General features: G+C 34.8%; 1 protein-coding gene across 4 annotated transcripts in view; it reads left to right on the top strand.

The window, feature by feature from the left end:
- The window catches only part of MAGI2 (membrane associated guanylate kinase, WW and PDZ domain containing 2), a 1,355,072-nt gene that overhangs the window by 873,130 nt on the left and 461,075 nt on the right, over window positions 1-20,867 (top strand). For all 4 annotated transcript variants that reach the window (XM_007187116.3, XM_007187118.3, XM_057549547.1 and 1 more), the window contains exon 6: window positions 8,926-9,005. In XM_007187116.3, coding sequence (XP_007187178.2) covers window positions 8,926-9,005 — 80 coding nt within the window. The remainder of the gene's footprint in view (window positions 1-8,925; window positions 9,006-20,867) is intronic.

The following is a 20,867-nucleotide window of genomic DNA, read 5'->3' on the forward strand; positions in this document are numbered from 1 at the left end:
GCAGTGAGAATGCTAATGCTGAGGGAGACTCATCCAGAGGTCAGGGAGAGAGAAGAAGCCTGGAGTAAGGGCTGAAGTGAGCGTGTGATGGAAAGGTGATTAATGTAAGAGGCAGTGGCAAATGCCTGCTTAAAGAGGTCATTCACAGAACGGAGGCATCCCCTGGCCCACCCTTCACCAGGACCAGCTTGAGGTCTGAGATCTGTCCTGTCTTCCTTCAAAAAGCTTACTTTGACTCTCAAGACTCAGTGTGATAAGCTCAGGTGTCACAGAGCAGGGAGGGATCAGTGTCTTTTTCATATGGTCCCTCATTTTCACACCATCACAACCTGCGCTGCCTCTTCCTTTCTCACTAGCCTGCATTTCACTCTGCTGTACTTTTCTCTCAGTTAATTTTCTCCTGACTGCTTTCACTCTTTGCTCGGAAATACATCTTTCCTTCCTAACTACATTTGACAAAATCAACATTTCAACCCACTGTCATTAATCTGTGGGTATCTTTGCTGCTGAATTCATAATGAATTCTTATGTAAATTAACTCTATACTATAAAAGTCCCTTGGAAACAATCTGGTAGAGAAGGATGCAGGGACAGGAGAGGGACCATGATGGGGCATTAGGAGTTTCTTAGGGACTAAGTCATGATATGTCCCAGAATTTCTGGCCAAGAAACTTAAAAAACAAATATTATTTGTAACATAAAAGTTTGCAATCCTGAAGCAAAATCATAGTAAAAAAAGAAAATAAGAAGGGAAAGTAGAGTAAGTTAAGAGGAAGGTGAAACAGACAGAAGAAAAGGTAGAAAATTAGAGATTTGTGAGGTAAGGAGAGCTGATGATACCAGTGAAAACTACTCTGGTACGAATATTTCGAGAGTTGCTTAGAGTAATGGAAGTCTCGCCTGGTAGGTAACACGTCCTTATTACACTTTACTGAATCTTGTTTCCGATGGAACAAATATCATGATAAAATATAAAATAAGTGAAATAAAGAAGAAGGACCCTGCAGTTCTGTGTAAAAATTTATATATATATATATATATATATATATATATATATATATATATATATATATATATATTTATATACTCATTTCTGAGTAGAAGAGGGGAACTCTACCTATGCTGAAGTGTTCATTTACGTATATATTTTTTTGAAATACACACACATATATGTATATGTATACATACATACATACATGTATGTATGTGTGTGTGTGTGTGTATATATATATATATATATATATACGTGGTGGGTTTTGAGTTAAGGTAATAAGTAATTTCATTTTTTGTCTTCCATGCAATAATGTTTTAAAATAATTACTGATTTACTCAGTATTGCAAAGTAGTTTATATCTCAGTACTTTACAAGTGCTGCATTTAGAATATGAGAGGAATTTTTGCCATTGTTCTCAATACTGAACACGTGGGCCAACTGTATTTCCCACACTCTTCAAAACTACTTCCTTTTTTTTTTTTTTTTAATTTACTTATATTTATTTTTGGCTGTGTTGGGTCTTCGTTTCTGTGCGAGGGCTTTCCCCAGTCGTGGCAAGTGGGGGCCGCTCTTCATCGCGGTGCGCGGGCCTCTCACTATCGTGGCCTCTCTTGTTGCGGAGCACAGGCTCCAGATGCGCAGGCTCAGTAGTTGTGGCTCACGGGCCTAGTTGCTCCGCGGCATGTGGGATCTTCCCAGACCAGGGCTTGAACCCGTGTCCCCTGCATTGGCAGGCAGATTCTCAACCGCTGCGCCACCAGGGAAGCCCAAAACTACTTCCTTTGATGAATAATAAAAGCAGATTCCTTTTATCACTTACAGTGATATTTAATGGGAAAAGGTGAATATCTGAGAAAGTATTTTTAAACAACAGAATTTTAAATGCAGGTGAATGTACTCTTCTAAACATGCTTTAAAGCATTTATAATGTCACGTTTAAAAATTTTAAAAAGACTTTCAAATACATAACATTATTTAAAACCAGTAGTTTCCTTAACTCATAATATCTTTTTCATTAATATTATCTTTTAAAATAGACAGTATATTAATTATAAATTCAAATTAGTAATAATAGTTACCACATATTGAGTGCCTACTTTTTTCAGGCTGTGTTCAGCTTGTTTAACAATAATAGCTAGTATGTTAAGCATCTACACTTTGTTCATTTAATTCTCACTTTAGGAAGCTGCTGAGGCTTATAGAGGTAAGTAACTTGCCCTTGGTCATATAACCAGGAATTGACAAAGCCAGGATGTTGGATTTCATTTTTTCAGCACATATTTGTTGGGCACATACTGTGTGCTAGGAACTATTTTATTGAACCCTAGGAGTGGTCAACAAAACTGACAAGATTCATGTTTTCATGGGACATACTCTGGCTCCAGGGTCCTTGCTCTTAACTAATTTGCCATGGTGCGTACTTTACATGTATTATATCATAACCACCCTATAAAGCATTTGAGGTACCCCCATTTTATAGGTGAGATTCTGAGGCACCCTTGGACAAATTAACATTCCCAAGGTCTTATCGCTTTGTGACCCTGCAAAGCCATTGCCATTATCCCATACTACCTCCAATATATAAACAGGCATTGGCTGAAAAAAAAAAAAACTTTTATAGTACAAATAGTATTTGTTTTATAAGTTTCTCAGCCAGAAATTCATTTTGCAGAGGCTAAATGTTTCATAAAGAAGAGCTGCCACAGGATTAATCTGGATTGACATGCTTTGGGAATCCCATTAAATTAGTTCTTTGTTTGGGAGTCAGCTTAGTTAGTGACATACAAGAGACTGCTATTGCTTTGGCAAAAAACAAAACAGCAACAAGAACCTATTTGTTTACTACCATCTTCCTGAATGGCAGTGAATGCTATGTCATCTTAAATAATAGATTTTTTAAAAGCAAGCTTTTGAAACTGAAAATCACATCTGTGAAAAATGTCATGGCTATACATGGTTTCCCCAATCTTTGTAAAGGCTGAATTTGCTTTTAAATTCTAAATAAGACACACAATCTGTTGCTTCTTGTGTTGCTATATATCCTTAAGTTTTATGTAAATCGCCAATTACCATTTTCAAAAAATTTAGAACTTTCATTTATTAAAAGAAGAAAAAATATTTGAGAAATTTATTGAAAAGAAAAGGCGTTATTTTGGTAAAGCCTAATGCTTTCTCATTCTAGGCTCAGCACATACCGATGAGGAGTCGTGAAATCTTGTCTTGACTTACTCTCTGTAATTTGTATTACAATAACAGTAGATATATTGAATTTTTTTTTTTTAATATTATTTATTTATTTATATTTTTGGCTGTGTTGGGTCTTCGTTTCTGTGTGAGGGCCTTCTCTAGTTGCGGCAAGCGGGGGCCACTCCTCATCGCGGTGCGCGGGCCTCTCACCATCGCGGCCTCTCCCGTTGCGGAGCACAGGCTCCAGACGCGCAGGCTCAGCAGTTGTGGCTCACGGGCCCAGTTGCTCCGCGGCACGTGGGATCTTCCCAGACCAGGGCTCGAACCCGTGTCCCCTGCATTGGCAGGCAGACTCTCAACCACTGCGCCACCAGGGAAGCCCCTTGAATATTTTTATATGTTTTTTTCTGCACAAGATTCTAGTGCAATCTCCAAACAGAAAATAAGTGTTTTAGACAAAACAGTATGCAACAAATACCCATAATATCTAAAACAATATTTATGATAAAACTGCTTTTAAAAATGTTTTCTAAACATATGGAAGACAGTATGATGGCAAACTCATATATCCATATGCTTAATGAAATTTTAGGAATATTATTTAGGAAACAGATAACCACTATAGAGATTGACAATAATTTTTTATGTGGATTACCAACGTATAAATAGAAAAGATAGTAGCACAATGCAAGTCTTGAACAAAAAAGCTTCTGCTGCTCGACATCAATTAGATGTATCCAATCATTGCATTTAATAGTTCTTCCTTTTGCAATGATGGTCTAGAGGGAAGACAAAATCTTCCAGAAAACAATGTAAGCATTCTGAGGATTTTATTGACTATAATGTAAAATGGAATCAGTCTATATTCCTCTAAAAACGAATGTTAATTTTTAAAAATACATAAAATACAGTCAATAATCTCTATGCTATTATTGATTCTGAACCTATGTGACCACTGTTGGAACTTTAACATCCACATACATCTTGAATTGCTCAGAGGACTCTAAAATATTTACCTGGGCCTTGTTTACCTTGTTCAAAAGCTTATTATGTTTCATGCCATCAGATATTATTGAGTTCAATCTCTTATTATTCTTCTGAGTTAGTATTTCCCAGGATGAAAATACAATTTATCAGATAAAGACTGAGATTCAGAATTGGCTTTTTCAGAGAACTTTTTAAATTCAATGTGTTTGTCATTGTTTTAAGTCTGTTACTGTTTTTTAGAGAAAATGGAGCTAAGGAAAGGAGTGTATTTGATAATAAAAGTTTCTTATTCTACTAATCAGATTTCAGTTGATGAAATGTCATCCAGTATTTGTGCAGTAGTGAAAACATTATTTTGATCTTGGTGTCAAGACAAAGGCAGGAAGGAGAGGGGAAAAGGAAACAATGAAAAGAGAAAGGAAAAGAGGATTTGTCTTAAAATTGGGTTTGAATCGAGCCTTATATAGACCTAAGAAACCATTATGGAGTTTGAGCCCCAAATGGACAAACATAGAGTAAATGAAAAAATAGAATGGAGGATAGACTGTGGCATGATCTATATGACAATTTTGTTTTGCTCCTAATAAATACTCCACTCATTTGATAGCACTTTTATTCACCTAATTCTTTATAACCTCTAAGACCTAATATTCATATGTAGATTATATAAATCACCATTTTAAGACTTTATTCTGGAAAAATACTCAAATTTGATTTTAAAGTGATTTGAATATTCAGGTTTGTAAGGAGAAAATGTTTCCAGTGATTATATCATCTCTATGCATGTGCAATTTAATATAATACCTACTAAGTACAAGGCATTCAACACAGTCATTTAATCAGTGATTACTATTCTCACATAGGAGATAAAGGTCTCAGTTTGTAAACCACTGGCTGTGGAGGTGGGAAAAAGATCTCTGATTACCCCCCAAGGGAGTGAAATAAAGCACCTCCGTATCAAAAGCAAAGTTTTAAGTTTAGTATGCCTCTGGTTTCAGATCGTAAAAAAAACTTTGGCCTTGGGAATCAGATATGTCTGTTTAATGCTAGCTCTTTCACTTTCATGCACTAGGTGTGTAACCTTGGACAAATTACCTATCTTCTCTCAACCTTCCTTTCTCTATCTGTAAAATGGAGTTAAAAATACGAGCCACAGAGACTCATTAGCATCAAATGAAGTGAGCTGTGAAAGTTCTAGAACAGTCCCTGACAAAGTAGACAATCAGGAAATGTTACAAGATAGTAAGAATAACTTTGCAATGGTGTGGCATAATGTCAGCAGCTTTTCCTGTTGAAGGGAAGCATTTTCTGTACGAGAAGAACGTTTCCTCAAAAGATAAGATATTATTTAATGTGCTGCTTTTGTCAATTTGGCAAAGGTTAAACTTACAAAATATCCAGAAATTTCTAATCATTGCAAGTTAGCCTGTCACGTCATCAAGGCCATTCTGATATGAATTTAAACTAGAATTGGGAAGTTGAATGAAATTTCACTTCTGGTTTGCTCCAGTCCTCCAGCTAGACTCAGTTTAAAATCAGAGAAGACTTTTGGATAGACCATGTTTTAAGGTTTTCATCCGGATTTTTAAATAGGACAGTTATACAACCTGAATAGCCACTGACTCCACTTGATCCCTCACTTTTCATAATCCTCACATTAACGTTATCCATAGAAATACATAGAGTAGTATATTATTATGATTCAAAGTTCCTCGAAAACATGTGTTCCATTCCTCAGCTAGAAAAAGTTTCTTTGCAAACGTAGCCTCTGTATGTGTATGTGTCCCTGTTAAAGAAACTAGTATTGAAATACAAGATAATACAACATTAGCATCTTACCTTCCTGTCATTTGTGCTCCCCACAACTTGGAGAAAAGCAGAAAACTGGTATCCTGCGTCTGAATCTACTCTAGCAATGAAAGTGAAAGGAAATCACATCCTCAAACTTGAGGAAGGATAGTATGCAGATTCTGAAAAATCCTTCACCTGTCCCGTTTTACACAGTCTCCTGCCCAATGTTGAATCCTATTTTCAAATGGAATTGTTGAGGTTTAAGAATATATAGTTTAAGGGAAGTGGAAAAGCCACTTGGTCCATTGTCTCCTAAATGCATTAAAAATATCCCCTTTGTAAGGCATCTTGAAGAAGCATGCAAATTACAAGGCTTGTGAGAACCACTGTTGAAAAATACTGTGTGGTATCTTCATGTGATGTTTGCGACAATTGCTGGAGGTAACTACTACCCACTTTCCTTCAGGATCATTTCAGAGGGTCAGCTAAAAATGCTGTTAACTATAAGAGACTCAAGCTGTCAAAATCTATTAAAGTGACATACCGTTAATGCTAGCTCAACCTAAAAAACAATCATCCTGTAATGAAATGCTTTATAGAAACTCAGGAAAGCTAGGAAATTCATGCTTCTCTACTAAATTAGCCAGTATTTGAGACCCATGGTGGTGTGGTATAGAAATGGTAATTTGACTCCCTGCGGTGGCTTAGTAATGGCCCCTTCATACTTATCCATAGGTGTGTGTGCTTTTGTGAATATGTCTTAGAGACCTAGAAATGACTTTCCTCCAAAAAGGGGGGAAGAATTTGGAAGAAGCAGATGTGGGTAAAAAGAAGGGAAGTTTATTTTCCTTAGTCACCTCCCAAATTTGTTGCTAGTATATAAAAACATAGACATCAACACACTCTCATAAACACACACACACACACACACACACACACACACACTTTGAACTGAGGCATGTCTATAAAGAGCATCTTTACAGTGACTTTATTTTTCAAATGGGAGCAGCAAGCACTGAACCCAGTGCAACTATCCTCACAACAGGATAGTCATAACCCCCATTCTGTCCATGGGCATCAAGTCTTTAGTTGAGAGAAAAAGACTAGATGATATTGACATGACTGTAAATGAGGACCAGAATGAGATACTGCAATACTTTACATCCTTCTGATAGTCGATAATGAAGCACTATCACACTATACAAAAGTCACATTGGAGGAAAATAAAAGCTAGCATGCTCTCCTGACAATTTATAATTTCACCAAATTCATAGACTTCATCTCATCAGATTATTAGAGCCCTGCTCAGAGGGATCAATCATTGAGGAGTTCCTAAGTGTGAAGAAAATGATTGGAAAGTATTTTCTCTTTACCCCACATGAAAGTAAGAACTAAAAGGGAATGTTCTTTAAGAGCCGAAACTTCATGACCCAAGGATATTAATGTCTCAGTTCTCAGATCGGAGATGGCTCTACACTTAGGCAGATGTACTATCATCCAAAAAACACTATTTAAAGAGAGCTTTAACACTCTGGAATTATTTGCCCACTGCCCACCTTAACTCCATCCTTCCTCCTTTCTGCCTTGAAATTCCCTTCATTAAGTAGGCACTTAAACTCTAGAAGCTTGCTATGAAATATGCTTCCTGGGAGAATTTTCTGAACTTTGCTTTAAGTGCAGATTGGTTCATCAGATTATTTAGCTAACACTTGTAGCTCTGATATGATAAAATATAGTTAAATTTCACTGAAGAAAGAGCAAATACATGTGAATTGATATTATAATTTTGACTTCCTTACAACTGTGTTCAAAGATCTCTATTATCTGGCTTTAGTTTATATTTCCAACCTTTTTTCCCCACTTTTTCCTTTCACGTTGCATTCTGACTCTTCCCTATATAAACGTCACTTTTCTACACCTGTGACTCTGCTCATTTCTGAAGCCCTCACAGATGTCACATCCTTGATAATTTGTCCATTGATAGATGAGGTAACTTGAGACAGCTATTCACAGTAAAGATTTTAGCTCCAATGTATGGTTTCGAGTAGTTCTCAAGTAACAAATTACAGTGTGCATAAGAATCATCTGGAGTGCTAGCCAAAGACGGAGATTTTGCGGCTCCACCTCAAAGATTCTGATTTGGTAGTTCTATGAGAACTACCAATCTACCAGAATATGCATTGTTAATAAGTCCACCAGGTGATTCCAATGCAGGTAATTCCAGGACCTCTTTTCAAGACACTGCTCTAATAACCTCTCTCCTTTGCTTTTTAAATTTCTGGCAAAAGACTTCCCAGAAAACATTTTTTAAAATGAAATTGTCATGAAAAATTATTAATTCCCAGAATTCCATTCCAGAAATGCTAGAGTACAGACATTTTTATCTATCTTCCTAGCTGGATTGAAAGTATTTAGATGGAAGATAGCTAAATGTGGGTTAATGAAATTGCTATTAGTTACTTTTTGAGAAAATGTAGGAATCCCAAGAACATGCTATAATTTGCATCACTTTTGTACTGCCTCTACCAGCTCTGTAGTTAAAGAGTAACAAAACAGCCATTTATGAAAGAGCAGGTTTAAGATGAAAATAATTCTTTTGCAAAACTCAGGAAACAGTATCAGAGCCTGCGAACTGTGCTCTTCCAACTGGAGAATCCTGTATTTGTAATAAATTCCTTTTGCTCTGGATGAGTTCTGCATTTTCAATGAGGTTAACTTGGCAACATTCTAGTTGATTTTAATAAAAATAGCTGCTTTGAGGACAGGGAGCTGAGGTTGCCAATTTTACAGCTGCCTTGCACGATTACGCTTACACCTCCTTCAGGGCTACTTAGAACCAGTAAGCAAATTAAGTGTATCGATTGCAATTTTGTTGGTCTAACCCCCTCTTTTTTTTTTTTTTCTTAAGGAATAAACTTGATTCCTTTCAGTATGTGTCTGTTCAGAGTGATCTCTTTTCTTTTCAGCCATAACACAAAGACAACATCATGGCTGGATCCACGACTTGCGAAAAAGGCTAAACCTCCAGAAGAATGCAAAGAAAATGGTAGGTTATTTAAGTTTTTATGGTGTTTCGGCATTGCACTTTGGGAATATGTGTTTCTTAAAAGAGGGTCTTGTCTAAAGAAGCCATAATCTGATTGAGATAATTTTAAAGCTGTAATATTTAATGCCCAGATAGGAGAAAGAATTAACTCGGCATTTCAGCAGTGCCATGTGGTTTTCCTTTTTCTCTCTGAGGGGACTGTGCTGGACATCACAGCTCTGTCATCTCTATGGGTTCTGCTTGACTCCTGGCCTGACTTCCCACCACCTACTAGGGAGTTTTTGTTTGCAATATGTCTCTCTGAGGACTCTGATCTTTTCATTGGAATTAAATATGGTGTATAGAGAAAAGTATTGTGGCACTATAAGTAATATTTTATTTTTGTGTTTTGAGGCATAGCATTCTTCTAGTTATTAAGGAATCGGTGATATAAAGATTTATACGTATGGCTTCTTTCCTTTAATCAGACCCTTAAATACAACAATTAATTGCATGAATGTGCTGGGTTATCTTTAGTATTTTCCAGTTCCCAATGTAATGATGTTAATTTGCTTAAAAATTGACTGTTTTCATCTATGTGAAGAGTTTTTAAAAATAATTTCGAGGATTAGATGAAAGTAAACCTTGTTTTTAAATTAGTAAATTATATAAATGAAGTCTGTTACTGATGATACTTATAAGTTTTTTTTAACATTGAGTTTAATGTTAAAAGAGTACTTATAATTCATCTAAAATGATAAATAGCATATACTCCTGATGATTCATTATTTGACCACATTCACAGCCTTTATCTGATCAAATTATTAGAGCCTTGTTCAGAGGCATCTATCATTGAAGAGCTCTAAAAGTGAGGAAAGTGATGAGGAGTATTTAAAACTTTTTAAAAAGTTTTTAGAAAGTCAACTTTTTTAAAAGTCTATAATTGTAAAAGTCCTTTTATTTTAATGGTAATTCTGTCTTTCTCAGACAATATCAAGATAATATTGTTCATTCCTATGTTATAAGGTAACTGTTCACAAGCTGGTTATACAACTGAGCTAAATGAAAAAATCAGTTTACCGGTTATATGTATATATTTGAATGCATACATGTCTAACTTTTATCACTACATATAATTTTATATTCATAGCTATGTCTGTATGCCTTCTGTATAAAAGTATAGCTATATGTGTGTGAATCTTTTATAATTATTTTGTGACCTGACTTTTGAGCACAATTAGGTTACATTTCATTGGCACTAATAAGACATATGTTGCAAATTATGATAGGTTATAAATTAAAATGACCTGATCTGCTATATCTGGGAGTTATGATTTACTGATGCCACAGATATAAAACCTTAATATATACTAATTAAAATGAATTCAATGATTTTGCAGTTCTGTACCTGTTGAACTTCTCAGCTGTCTTGTACATTTGAGTTGTTCTTTTCATTATAAAAGGCTATTAAAGTCAAATTTTAAAATCCTGGGAGAGATGTAGGTTTAACATTTTGTGTAACTGTAACATTTCAATGTTATCAGTTTTTCCCATAGCTGTACTCATCTGTCTTCTCAGCATGGTAGATGCCTAAAATATGATACCAGTACCTGTGAATTCATGTGATATTAAAAAATGAGTCCTAGAATACAGTCTTATAGCTCAGAATGATTTATAACTGGTTAATTACTATTTTTCTTCTTCTACAAAATAAGTAATTCATAGATTTTGTTTCATATGTTACTGGAGTATTTTACAATGTAAACTAACATCTAGTTAGAATGCTGTTATTCCAGGCACATATTTTAAGTTTTCTTATCAAGAAAAGTGCTTTTTGGTCATACTGTTACTTCTGTTTTATTTTTCTTTAAATAACAGATTAAAACTGCTTGTTTGAAATGTTGGATTTTAATGGATTGCTGTTGAGCCTACTAGTTAAGACAGGCTTCTCTATATCTATCACAGGTCAGCTCAGATCAAAAAAGTTAGTAGTTTTCTGAATGCTGAAATATGTATAAAATGTGTATAAAAATTGTAGAGGCTTAAGATGATAATATCTTTCACTAGCAAAGATTTATCCTTCTTCCACCACGGAGATAGAGTGGAGGCTAATTACCTTAATCCAATCAGAGCTGAGCCAACATGAGTTTGGGTTGAGCTTTGGTGAGACCCAGTCTACCTCTGGTTTGCTTTTGTTCTTAGGGTGTTTGCCCACCCAGAGTTTCAACTAACAGCCTATTGTAGGTCAGCAAATATTTTCATTAGAGTTCTGAAAATGCTTATTCATTCAGTTCAGCAGTACAGTCAGTTACCAGAAACCTGTACTTGTCAGAGTCTTTTCCATGAATTTCTTGAAGATGAAACTCTTTTATAGGAACATATAGCAAATATTTTCTATAAAGGGTCAGGTAGTAGATATTTTACGCTTTGGTCACCCAGTTTCTTTGCAACTACTCATTGTTGTACAAAAGTGACCAAAGTCAATATATAAATAAAGGGTATGGATATATTTCAATAAAACATTGCTCATAGACACAGAAATTTGAGTTTCATGAATTAAAATATTATTCTTCTTTTGATTTTTTTTCTCAATCATTTAAAATTATATAAACTGTTCTTAACTCTTGGACCATACAAACCATAGGGGCAGGCTGGACTCGGTCCGAGGATGAACCCTGGCCTGGTGTATCCATGTGGAGCCTGCCCCTGGGCAAGTCTTGAACACCAATATTTTTAAAATATTTTTCTTCTCAGTAATGCAAGACTACCAAAAATCTGTGGTGCTTTTCAGGGGTTTTAGCTTAGTTTTTTACCTCCAGACCTTGCATCTTCTGAATTTGACAGATGTCATCATGGAATGATTGGCATGTGTTAGAGCTTTGTCAGTCCCTCAAGACTCTGAACAGTCTGCTGGTTTCTCTCAACCCCAGTGATGGCCTTCTTCCAGGCCAAGTCTGGATTCTTCCCACAGCCCAGAATCAACAAAAATCATCTACAGCATTCTTCCCTTACCTCTCCAGGATTCTTTCCTCTTCAGATTCTTAGACCATTTTAGATCTGTTGTTTCAGCAGTTCTCTGATTCCTTTATGTTGTTTATTTGTTATATTTGATCTAGATTTTCTATGTGTTCTCTTAACCTGATCGCTTCATCCTACCTGGAAGCAGAAATTTTAGTGCAGTAATTTTTAAATTGTACATTTTAGACTTTACTGGGTTGTATGCTATAAATTCTTTATTATCATTATAATCATACTTAATCCCTCAAGATTGAATTCCATGTTATGTATGTGTGCATACTATTATGAATGTACATATGTATATGTGTGTATGTAGATATGGATCTGTAAATGTATGCTTCTTCAGTTCTGTTTACATAGATGCCTGAAGGTAATTACTTAGTCACCTATAATAAGATGAAGTCAAGTAAAAGAGAGATGGAAGGAAGTATCAACTGATTTAAATTCTTCTTGGGTGAGAGAAAAAACTAGCAAATGTCTTCTCATTGGTATCAAGGAGGGAAAAGCCACCATGGATGGCTCAGTACAAATACTTATTAAACAACTACTTATTCTGTTGACACTAAAGCAATCATTTTGCTTTTTTGTTTGAAGGATAACACAGCTACTAAACATAAAAACATACTTCCTTCTCTCAAAATATGGTTGAAAATACTGAAGTCATTGCGTTCTGTGCATTTGTCACAGCTCTGTGCATTTTTGGAATTTTAGCACCAGGCTACATGGCAGAAAAAGGTCTCCACCTACTACAAGACTCTAATATTAGGATTTGGGGGAGTGCTGTTTAGCAAGCCAATATAGTCTTTTACAAAATGCAACAGAAATAACAGTAAACTATTAAATAATGTGGATGCAAGATTGGTTGAACTGTATATAAAGCACCAACATATTGTCCCCAGTCCTGAGAATCAGTAGTGTGATGTTTGTCTGAGATATTTCCAATCATAAACATCCCAGTGGTGACACATTCCACATGAATCACTGAATTAGGGTCAATATCAAAAGTGATTCAATCCCGGTAGGACTCTTTATAAAGTTGAAAAGTGACTAAAGTCAGTAGGACTACAGTATTGTATTCAGGAGAGGAAATTATATAGGATTTGTAGTCAGGGAAAACTGTATTCCAAATCCAAATCTGTGGGCTTTTAGGCAGGTACTTAATCTCTGGGAGCCTAGGTTTTCTTACCTGTAAATGGAAATGATGTCTATTTCATGCACATTTAGTTTCACAAACAAGAAGGACAGAGTTTGTTGCACCATAGGCTCTAAATAACTGCTTCTTTATTTTCATTCGAGTATGCTCTGAGCCAACAAATTAGTCTCATAGAAGACAACGGGGAAGAAATTCAGAATGGTTGGCCTACATTAAGAGCCTTTAATTTCTCTAGGGTGTCCTGAAGAGGTAGAAAAGAACAAACCCATGTAGGCAAAACTAATACAGCTAGCTAATTCCAGCCTAATATTAATAGATTGGAGGTTCCCCCCCATTCTGTTAAACTAGCTCTAAGTTTCACAAAGTTATGATTAGAGCTGTATGAATTGGGTGACTTCATTTCTGTATTCTGTATCTATGAATTGTAAGTGAGTTGTTTCATATTATCACAGGAAAAAAAAATCACATAATCTTAACCTTTTTACCTACATGAAAACTGCATTTCAACTTAAATTAACTAAAGCTTTGAACTATTACTTAATCTGTCTTAAAAAAAAAAAAAAAAGCTATGTCCGAAATGCTTATGAATAAAGATAGCATAAGCTTTGTTTCATAATATTTATTAAATGGATTTTTTCCAAGATAAGGAGGTTACCTTTCTAAAATAATAGAAAACGCTAATTAATTTCAGGTCATTTCTTTTTTTTTTTTTTTTTTCAGGTCATTTCTTAAGTGAGTTTTATAGAAATGACAGAAAGATTTGGACATGCATACTTTTATTTTTATTTTCATAGTTCAAATTCTTTTTCTAGACTACATAATTTATTTCCCTTAAATAGGGACTTTGGCCTACTTTCTCATTAAATTTGTATTGATAATTAGAGCCCCTAATTTCTCAAGATTAAATGATCAAATTAATATATCCCTTGAATATTTGTTTTTCTAATCTGATAAACCGTCTAAGATTATATTTGTAAAGTATCGAAATTTTTTCACTAGGAAGAATTAATAAAAAACAGACTAAAAATATTAACTATTCAAGTACTAAAACTTTAAAGTTGAAAATATTCATTTATATGCAAATATTGAACTCCTAATGTTTAAATATTATGAACAAACTAATTTGTATATTTTGTTTCTATCCTGATATTTTGAATGTTTTTGTAAAAAAATGAGGAAATTTAAAATATCTTAACAGAAGCAGTTAGTTCTTATTTCACTAACTGGTAATTCTTTGTGTTACAGTAAGTCCTCTACATATGAATGAGTTCCGTTCTGAGAGTGCGTTCGTAAGACCAATTGGTTTGTAAATCCAACAAAGTTAGCCTAGGTACCCAACTAACACAATTGGCTATATAGTACTATACTGTGATAGGTTTATAATACTTTTCGCACAAATAATACATTAAAAAACAAACACAAAACATAAAGAAAACATTTTTAATCTTATAGTACAGTACCTTGAAAAGTACAGTAGTACAGTACAACAGCTGGCATACAGGGGCTGGCATTGAGTGAACAGGCAAGAAGAGTTACTGACTGGATGAGGGAGAGGAGGTGGGAGGTGGCAGAGCTGAAGGATCGTCAGCAGTAGGAGACGGAGGGCAAGCTGCAATTTCACTCTCGTCTGACGTTGATGGCACAGGCTCTGGTTCCTTGCTGGATTCAATTCTATCTACCCTGTTGAAAAAACGATCCAGTGATGTCTGGATAGTAGCTCTTTTTTTCTCATCATAGATGACACAGTAGCACTGGACTGCATTCTGAATGGCTGTGACAACCTTCATGTACTGTTCTACATTCGGGTCCCGTGCCTCAAAAACTAACAGTGCCTCCTCAAATAAAGAAAAACCCCTTGCCATTTCCTGTGTCATGAATCTCTTCGGTTCTTCAGTTCCTTCTTCTTCCTCTTGTCTTTCTTCGTCCTTTCCTTGGGCCTCCAGTTCCATCAGGTCTTCATTAGTAAGCTCCTCATGTTGCATAGCAAGGAGTTCAATGTTATAAGAATGAGCGACATCTACCATCTTTTCACCTCACTCCACTCTCTCAATTATTTTCAGTTTTGTTTCCATCGTCATCGCTTGGCACTTCTTTTTTTTTTTTTTTTTTTTTGCTTGGCACTTCTTAGTACCAGCTACATCACCGCTGCTTTTATGCTTGCTTCCAGACATCCTGGGCTTGAAATAAAGATACTGTACTACTGTACTCTATATAGTACTATACAGTAAAGTACACAAAAAGCACAACCACTTGTAGAGGATGCACACACATGACAATGTGCACCAGACTTGTGAACTAACTTATGTGATTGGACATGCAAACGCAAGTTCGCATCTTTGAAAGTTCGCAACTTGAAGGTTCGTATGTAGGGGACTTACTGTAGTCATGATTTTCTATAGCAGCACTTTGAGATATGCTTTATCCAGTAATGTAGCACCCTTTCCATGATTTCAGCTCAAGAGTACTAAGAAAAAACAATATTTTAGGAATATAAATCTTTTGGGGAGGAAATAATATTAATCCAAAATAAATCATATAGGATGGATATTGCACTGTTGTGCACAGGTACCATATTCTGGGTTGTTACTGGCTGTCATTTGTTCTAATTGGTCCCATTCTATTCTGATCGGTTGGTGTGCAAACAATTAAAGTTGTTAATATTTGGACTATCTTTCCTTCATTAATTGTTTATCTGTTTCCCTTCTACCTATTAATATTTACTTTAGCTATAAAGTAGTACCTACAGAAGGATTATGAAATTTTGCCCTCCTTTAGTTCTTGATTTCTCAACTTACATTTATGCTTAGGAATAAGTTGTGTCTTATCCTTACTCCTTAATACACACAAGTTTAAAAATAATATTGACATCATTGAATCTGTTCTACACAGTAGCAAAATTATTTTAAATTTTTTCAAAGATGACTTTTCTTAAAGCATTATAAATCCACAGGAAATAACAAAAGGATTACAGGGAGGTCCCAAACACCCTTCATGAAGCCTCCTCCATGTTAAGATCTTATATATATATAATACAATAACAAAATCAGGAAATTGACGTTGGTACAATGAACAGAACCTATTCAGACTTCACCAGTTATACAAGTGGTCGTTTGTGTTTGTGTTTGTGTTTGTGTGTGTAGTTCTATACAATTATATCACATGTGTAGCTCCACATAACTATAACCACAGTAAAGATTCATTACCACGAGGCTCCCTTATCTACCACTTTGTAGCCATATCTGTCTCCTCCCAGTGCACAAACCTTAACCACTAATCTATTCTCCATTTCAATCACTTTGTTATTTCAAATGTGTTATACAATAGAATCATACAGTGTGTAAACTTTTGAGATTGCTTTTTCCACTCAATTTAATTACGTTGAAATCCATTCAAGTGTGTGTCTCAATGGTTTGCTACTTTTTATGTACCAATGTTTGTTTAAGCATTTACCCACTGAAGGACACCTGGATTGTTTCCAGTTTTTAGCTAATACAAATAAAACTACAACAGACATTTGTATACAGGTTTTTGCATGAACATAGGTTTAATTTCTCTGGGATAAGTGACCAAGAGTGCAATTGCTAGATTATTATAGAAAGTGCATCTTTAGTTTTAGAATAAACTACCAAACTATTTTCCAGAGTGCCTGTACTCTTTCATTGTACATCTCCACCAGCAGTGAAGGAGTGATCCAGTTTTTCTGCATACTTGCTAGCATTTGGTGTTACGACTATTTTTTATTTTAGCCATTTTGATAGGTGTGTAATGATATTGTATTGTGGTTTTAATTTGTATTTCCCTAATGGCTAATGATATTGAACATATTTTCATGTGATTATTTGTCATTTATATATCCTTCTCAGAGTATGTCTGGTCATGTCTTTTGACCAATTTTTAATTAGACTTTTTTTTTTTAATTCAGTTTTGAGAGTTCTTTATGTATTCTAGATAGAAGTCCCTCTATCACATATGTTCCTTACAAACATTATTTCCCAGCCTGTAATTGGTCTTTCCATCCTCTTCACAGGGTTTTTTGCAGAAAAAAATGTTTTTAATTTCAATAAAGTCTAATTTATCAAATTTTCCTTTTATGAACCATGTTTCTGATAACAAGTCTAAAGACTCTTCACCTAGCCCTAGATGCCAAAGATTTTCTCATGTTTTTTTCCTAAATTGTATAGTTTTACATTTTACATTTAAGCCTATGGTCTATGTTTACTTAATTTTGTATAAGGTGTACGGTTTAGGTTCAGGTTCAGTTTTTTCCCTTTGGATATCCAGGTACTCTAGCACCATTTGTATAACAGGCTATCCTCTCTCCATTGGATTGTGAATGCAACTTTGTCATAAAGCAGTGGGTTCCATTGGTCTATGTGTATCTCTGTGCCAGTAACACACTCTCTTGATTCCTGTACCTCTGTGGTAAGCCTTAATATTAGGCAGAATGATGCTCCCTAGTTTATTCTTTTCTAAAAAAAGAGAAGGAGAGAAGGAGAGAAAGAGAGAAAGAGAAAGGAGTTTTAGTTAATCAGGAAGAGATAACAATTCTGAACTTGTATGCATGCTTGTATGTATAGCTTCAAGTTATACAGAGAGGGGGAAAAAATGACAAATCTGAAAAAAAAGAATTTGAAGAATTCACTATTAGAGTGTATGATTGAGTGCACCTCTCTTACTACTCAATATATTAAACAGAGAAAAATAAGAAGAAAGATTTGAATAACTGAAAAGGTATTCTTGATCTAAAAGTTTTAATGAATGGAGAATACACTTCTCAAGCATACATAGTACTTTATGAACATTGAATACATAATAGTCCATAGAGTAGGTCTTTACAAAATTTAAAGATGACATTCCTATATTACAGAAAACTTTAATTATATATCAATAAAAAGAAAAATGATCTCCATAATAGGAAATTTTAAAACATTAAAAAATGTTTCCACCTTCATTGGGGTATAGCTGACAAATGAAATTGTGTCAGTTTAAGGCATGCGATATGATACACATATATATTGTGAAATGATTAACACAATTTAGTTAATACATCCATCAATTCACATGATTACCTTTTTGTGTCTGTGTGGTGAGAACATTGAAGATCTACTCTCTTAGCAACTTTCAAGTATATGATACAGTACTATTAACTGTAGTCACTATGCTGTACATTAGATCCTCAGAACTTATTCATCTTATAACTGTAAGTTTCTTTCTTTTGACCAGTATCAACTGATTACCCCCCATTCCCCAGCCCCTGGCAACCACCATCCTGCTCTGTTTCTATGACTTCAGCTTTTTAGGATTTCAGATATAAGTGAGATCATATAGTATTTGTCTTTCTCTGACTTATTTCACTTAGCATAGTGCCTTCAAGGTCTGTGCATGTTGTCGCAAATGGCAGGATTTCCTTCTTTTCTATGTCTGAATAATATACCATTTATATATATCTTATTTTCTTTATCCATTCATTGATCAATGGATACTTATGTTGTTTCCATATCTTGGCTATTGTGAATAAAGTTGCAGTGAACATGGGAATTCAGATATCTCTTTGAGGTTATAATTTAATTTCCTTCAGATATATATGCAGAAGTGGGAGTTCAGGATCATGTAGTAGTTCTATTTTTAATTTTTTGAGGAACCTCCATACTGTTTTCCATAGTGGCTGCACCAATTTACATTCCTACCAGTAGTGCACAAGGATTTCCTTTTCAACATCTCATCTTTTTCATAGTAGCCATTCTAACAGATGTGAGATGATATTTCCTTGTGGTTCTGATTTGCATTTCCCTGATGATTAATGATGTTGAGAACCTTTTCATGTACCTGTTAGTCATGTATATGTCTTCTTTGGAAATATGTCTATTCAGGTCCTTTGCCCATTTTTAAATTAGATTTTTTTTTTTTTTTTTTTTTGCTATTTGTACAAGTCCCTTATATATTTTAGATAATAATCCCTTTCCAGGTAAATGTTTTGCAAATGTTTTCTGCCATTTTATAGATTGCATTTTTATTATGCTGGTTTTTTTTCAGTGCAGATGTTTTCCCACTTGTTTAGTTTTGCTTTTGTTGCTTGTTCTTTTGTTGTCATTTCCAAAAAGTATTGCCGAGATCAATGTCAAAGAGCTTTGTCCATATGTTTTCTTCTAGAATTTTTATGGCTTCAGGTCTTAGATTTGACTCTTTAAGATGTTTCGAGTTAATTTTTGTGAGTGGTGTAAGATAGCGGTCCAATTTCATTTTTTGAATGTGAATATCCAGTTTTCCCAACATGAATTGTTGAAGAGACTATCCTTTCCCCATTGAGTATTCTTAGCTCCTTTATCAAGTACTATTTGACCGTAAATGTAAAGGTTTACTTCTGGGCTCCTTTTTAAAATTAATTAATTAATCAATCAATTTTTGGCTGCATTGGGTCTTCGCTGCTGCGCATGATCTTTCTCTAGTTGTGGTGAGTGGGGGCTTCTCTTTGTTGTGGTGCGGGCTTCTCATTGTGGTGGCTTCTCTTGTTGTGGAGCATGTGCTCTAGGCTGTGAGCTTCAGTAGTTGTGGCACACAGGCTCAGTAGTTGTGGCTCGTGGGCTCTAGAGCACAGGCTCAGTAGTTGTGGCACATGGGCTAAGTTTCTCCACGGCATGTGTGATCTTCCCAGACCAGGGCTCGAACCCGTGTCCCCTGCATTGGCAGGTGGATTCTTAACCACTGCATCACCAGGGAAGTCCTATTTCTGGGCTGTTGATTCTATTCCATTTGTCAATGTGTCTGTTTTTATGCCAGTACCATACTGTTTTGATTACTTTAGCTTTACAATATAGTTTGAAGTCAAGAGGAAGTGTGATGTCTCCACCTTTATTTTTCCCTCCTCTGGATTTCTTTGACTATTTGGGATCTTTTGTGGTTCCATACAAATTTTACAATTGTTTTTTCTATTCTGTGAAAAATTCCATTGGAACTTTATTAGAGATTGCATTGAATCTATAGATGATTTTAGGTAGCTGGACATTTTAACAATACTAATTCATCAAATCCATCAAAATGAGATATTTTTCCATTTATATGTGCCTCTTCAGTGTCTTTCATCAGTGTCTTAGTGTTTCAATTGTACAGATATTTTACCTCCTTAAATTTATTCCTTAATATTTTTTTGATGCTACTGTAAACAGGATTTTTTTCTTTATTTTGTTTTTCAGATAGTTTTTTGTTGTACAGAAATGAAACTAATTTTTATTTGTTATTTTTCTATCCTACAAATTTATTGAATTCTTTGACTGGTTCTAACAAGTTTTTGGTGGAGTCTTTAGGATTTTCTATATATAAGATTATATCATTTGCAAACACAGACCATTTTACTACTTTCTTTCTGATTTACATGCCATTTATTTCTTTTTCTTGCCTAACTCCTGTGGCTAAGACTTAGAGTACTATGTTAAATGAAATGGTGAGAATGGATGCCTATGTATTGTTCCTGATCTTAGAGGAAAAACTTTTAACCTTCACCGTTGAGTATGATGTTAGCTGTGAGCTTGTCAAAAATGTTTTTTTGTATTGAAGTATGTTCCTTCTATGCCCAATTTGTTGAAGCTTTTTATCATGAAGGGATGTTGAATTTTGTCACATTATTTTTGTGCATCGATTCAGATAATCATATAGTTTTTATTTTTCATTCTATTAATGTACTATATCATATTTATTGATTTATGTATGTTGAACCA

The sequence above is a fragment of the Balaenoptera acutorostrata genome, chromosome 7 (genome assembly GCF_949987535.1).
Source record: "Balaenoptera acutorostrata chromosome 7, mBalAcu1.1, whole genome shotgun sequence".
NCBI lineage: Eukaryota > Metazoa > Chordata > Mammalia > Artiodactyla > Balaenopteridae > Balaenoptera > Balaenoptera acutorostrata.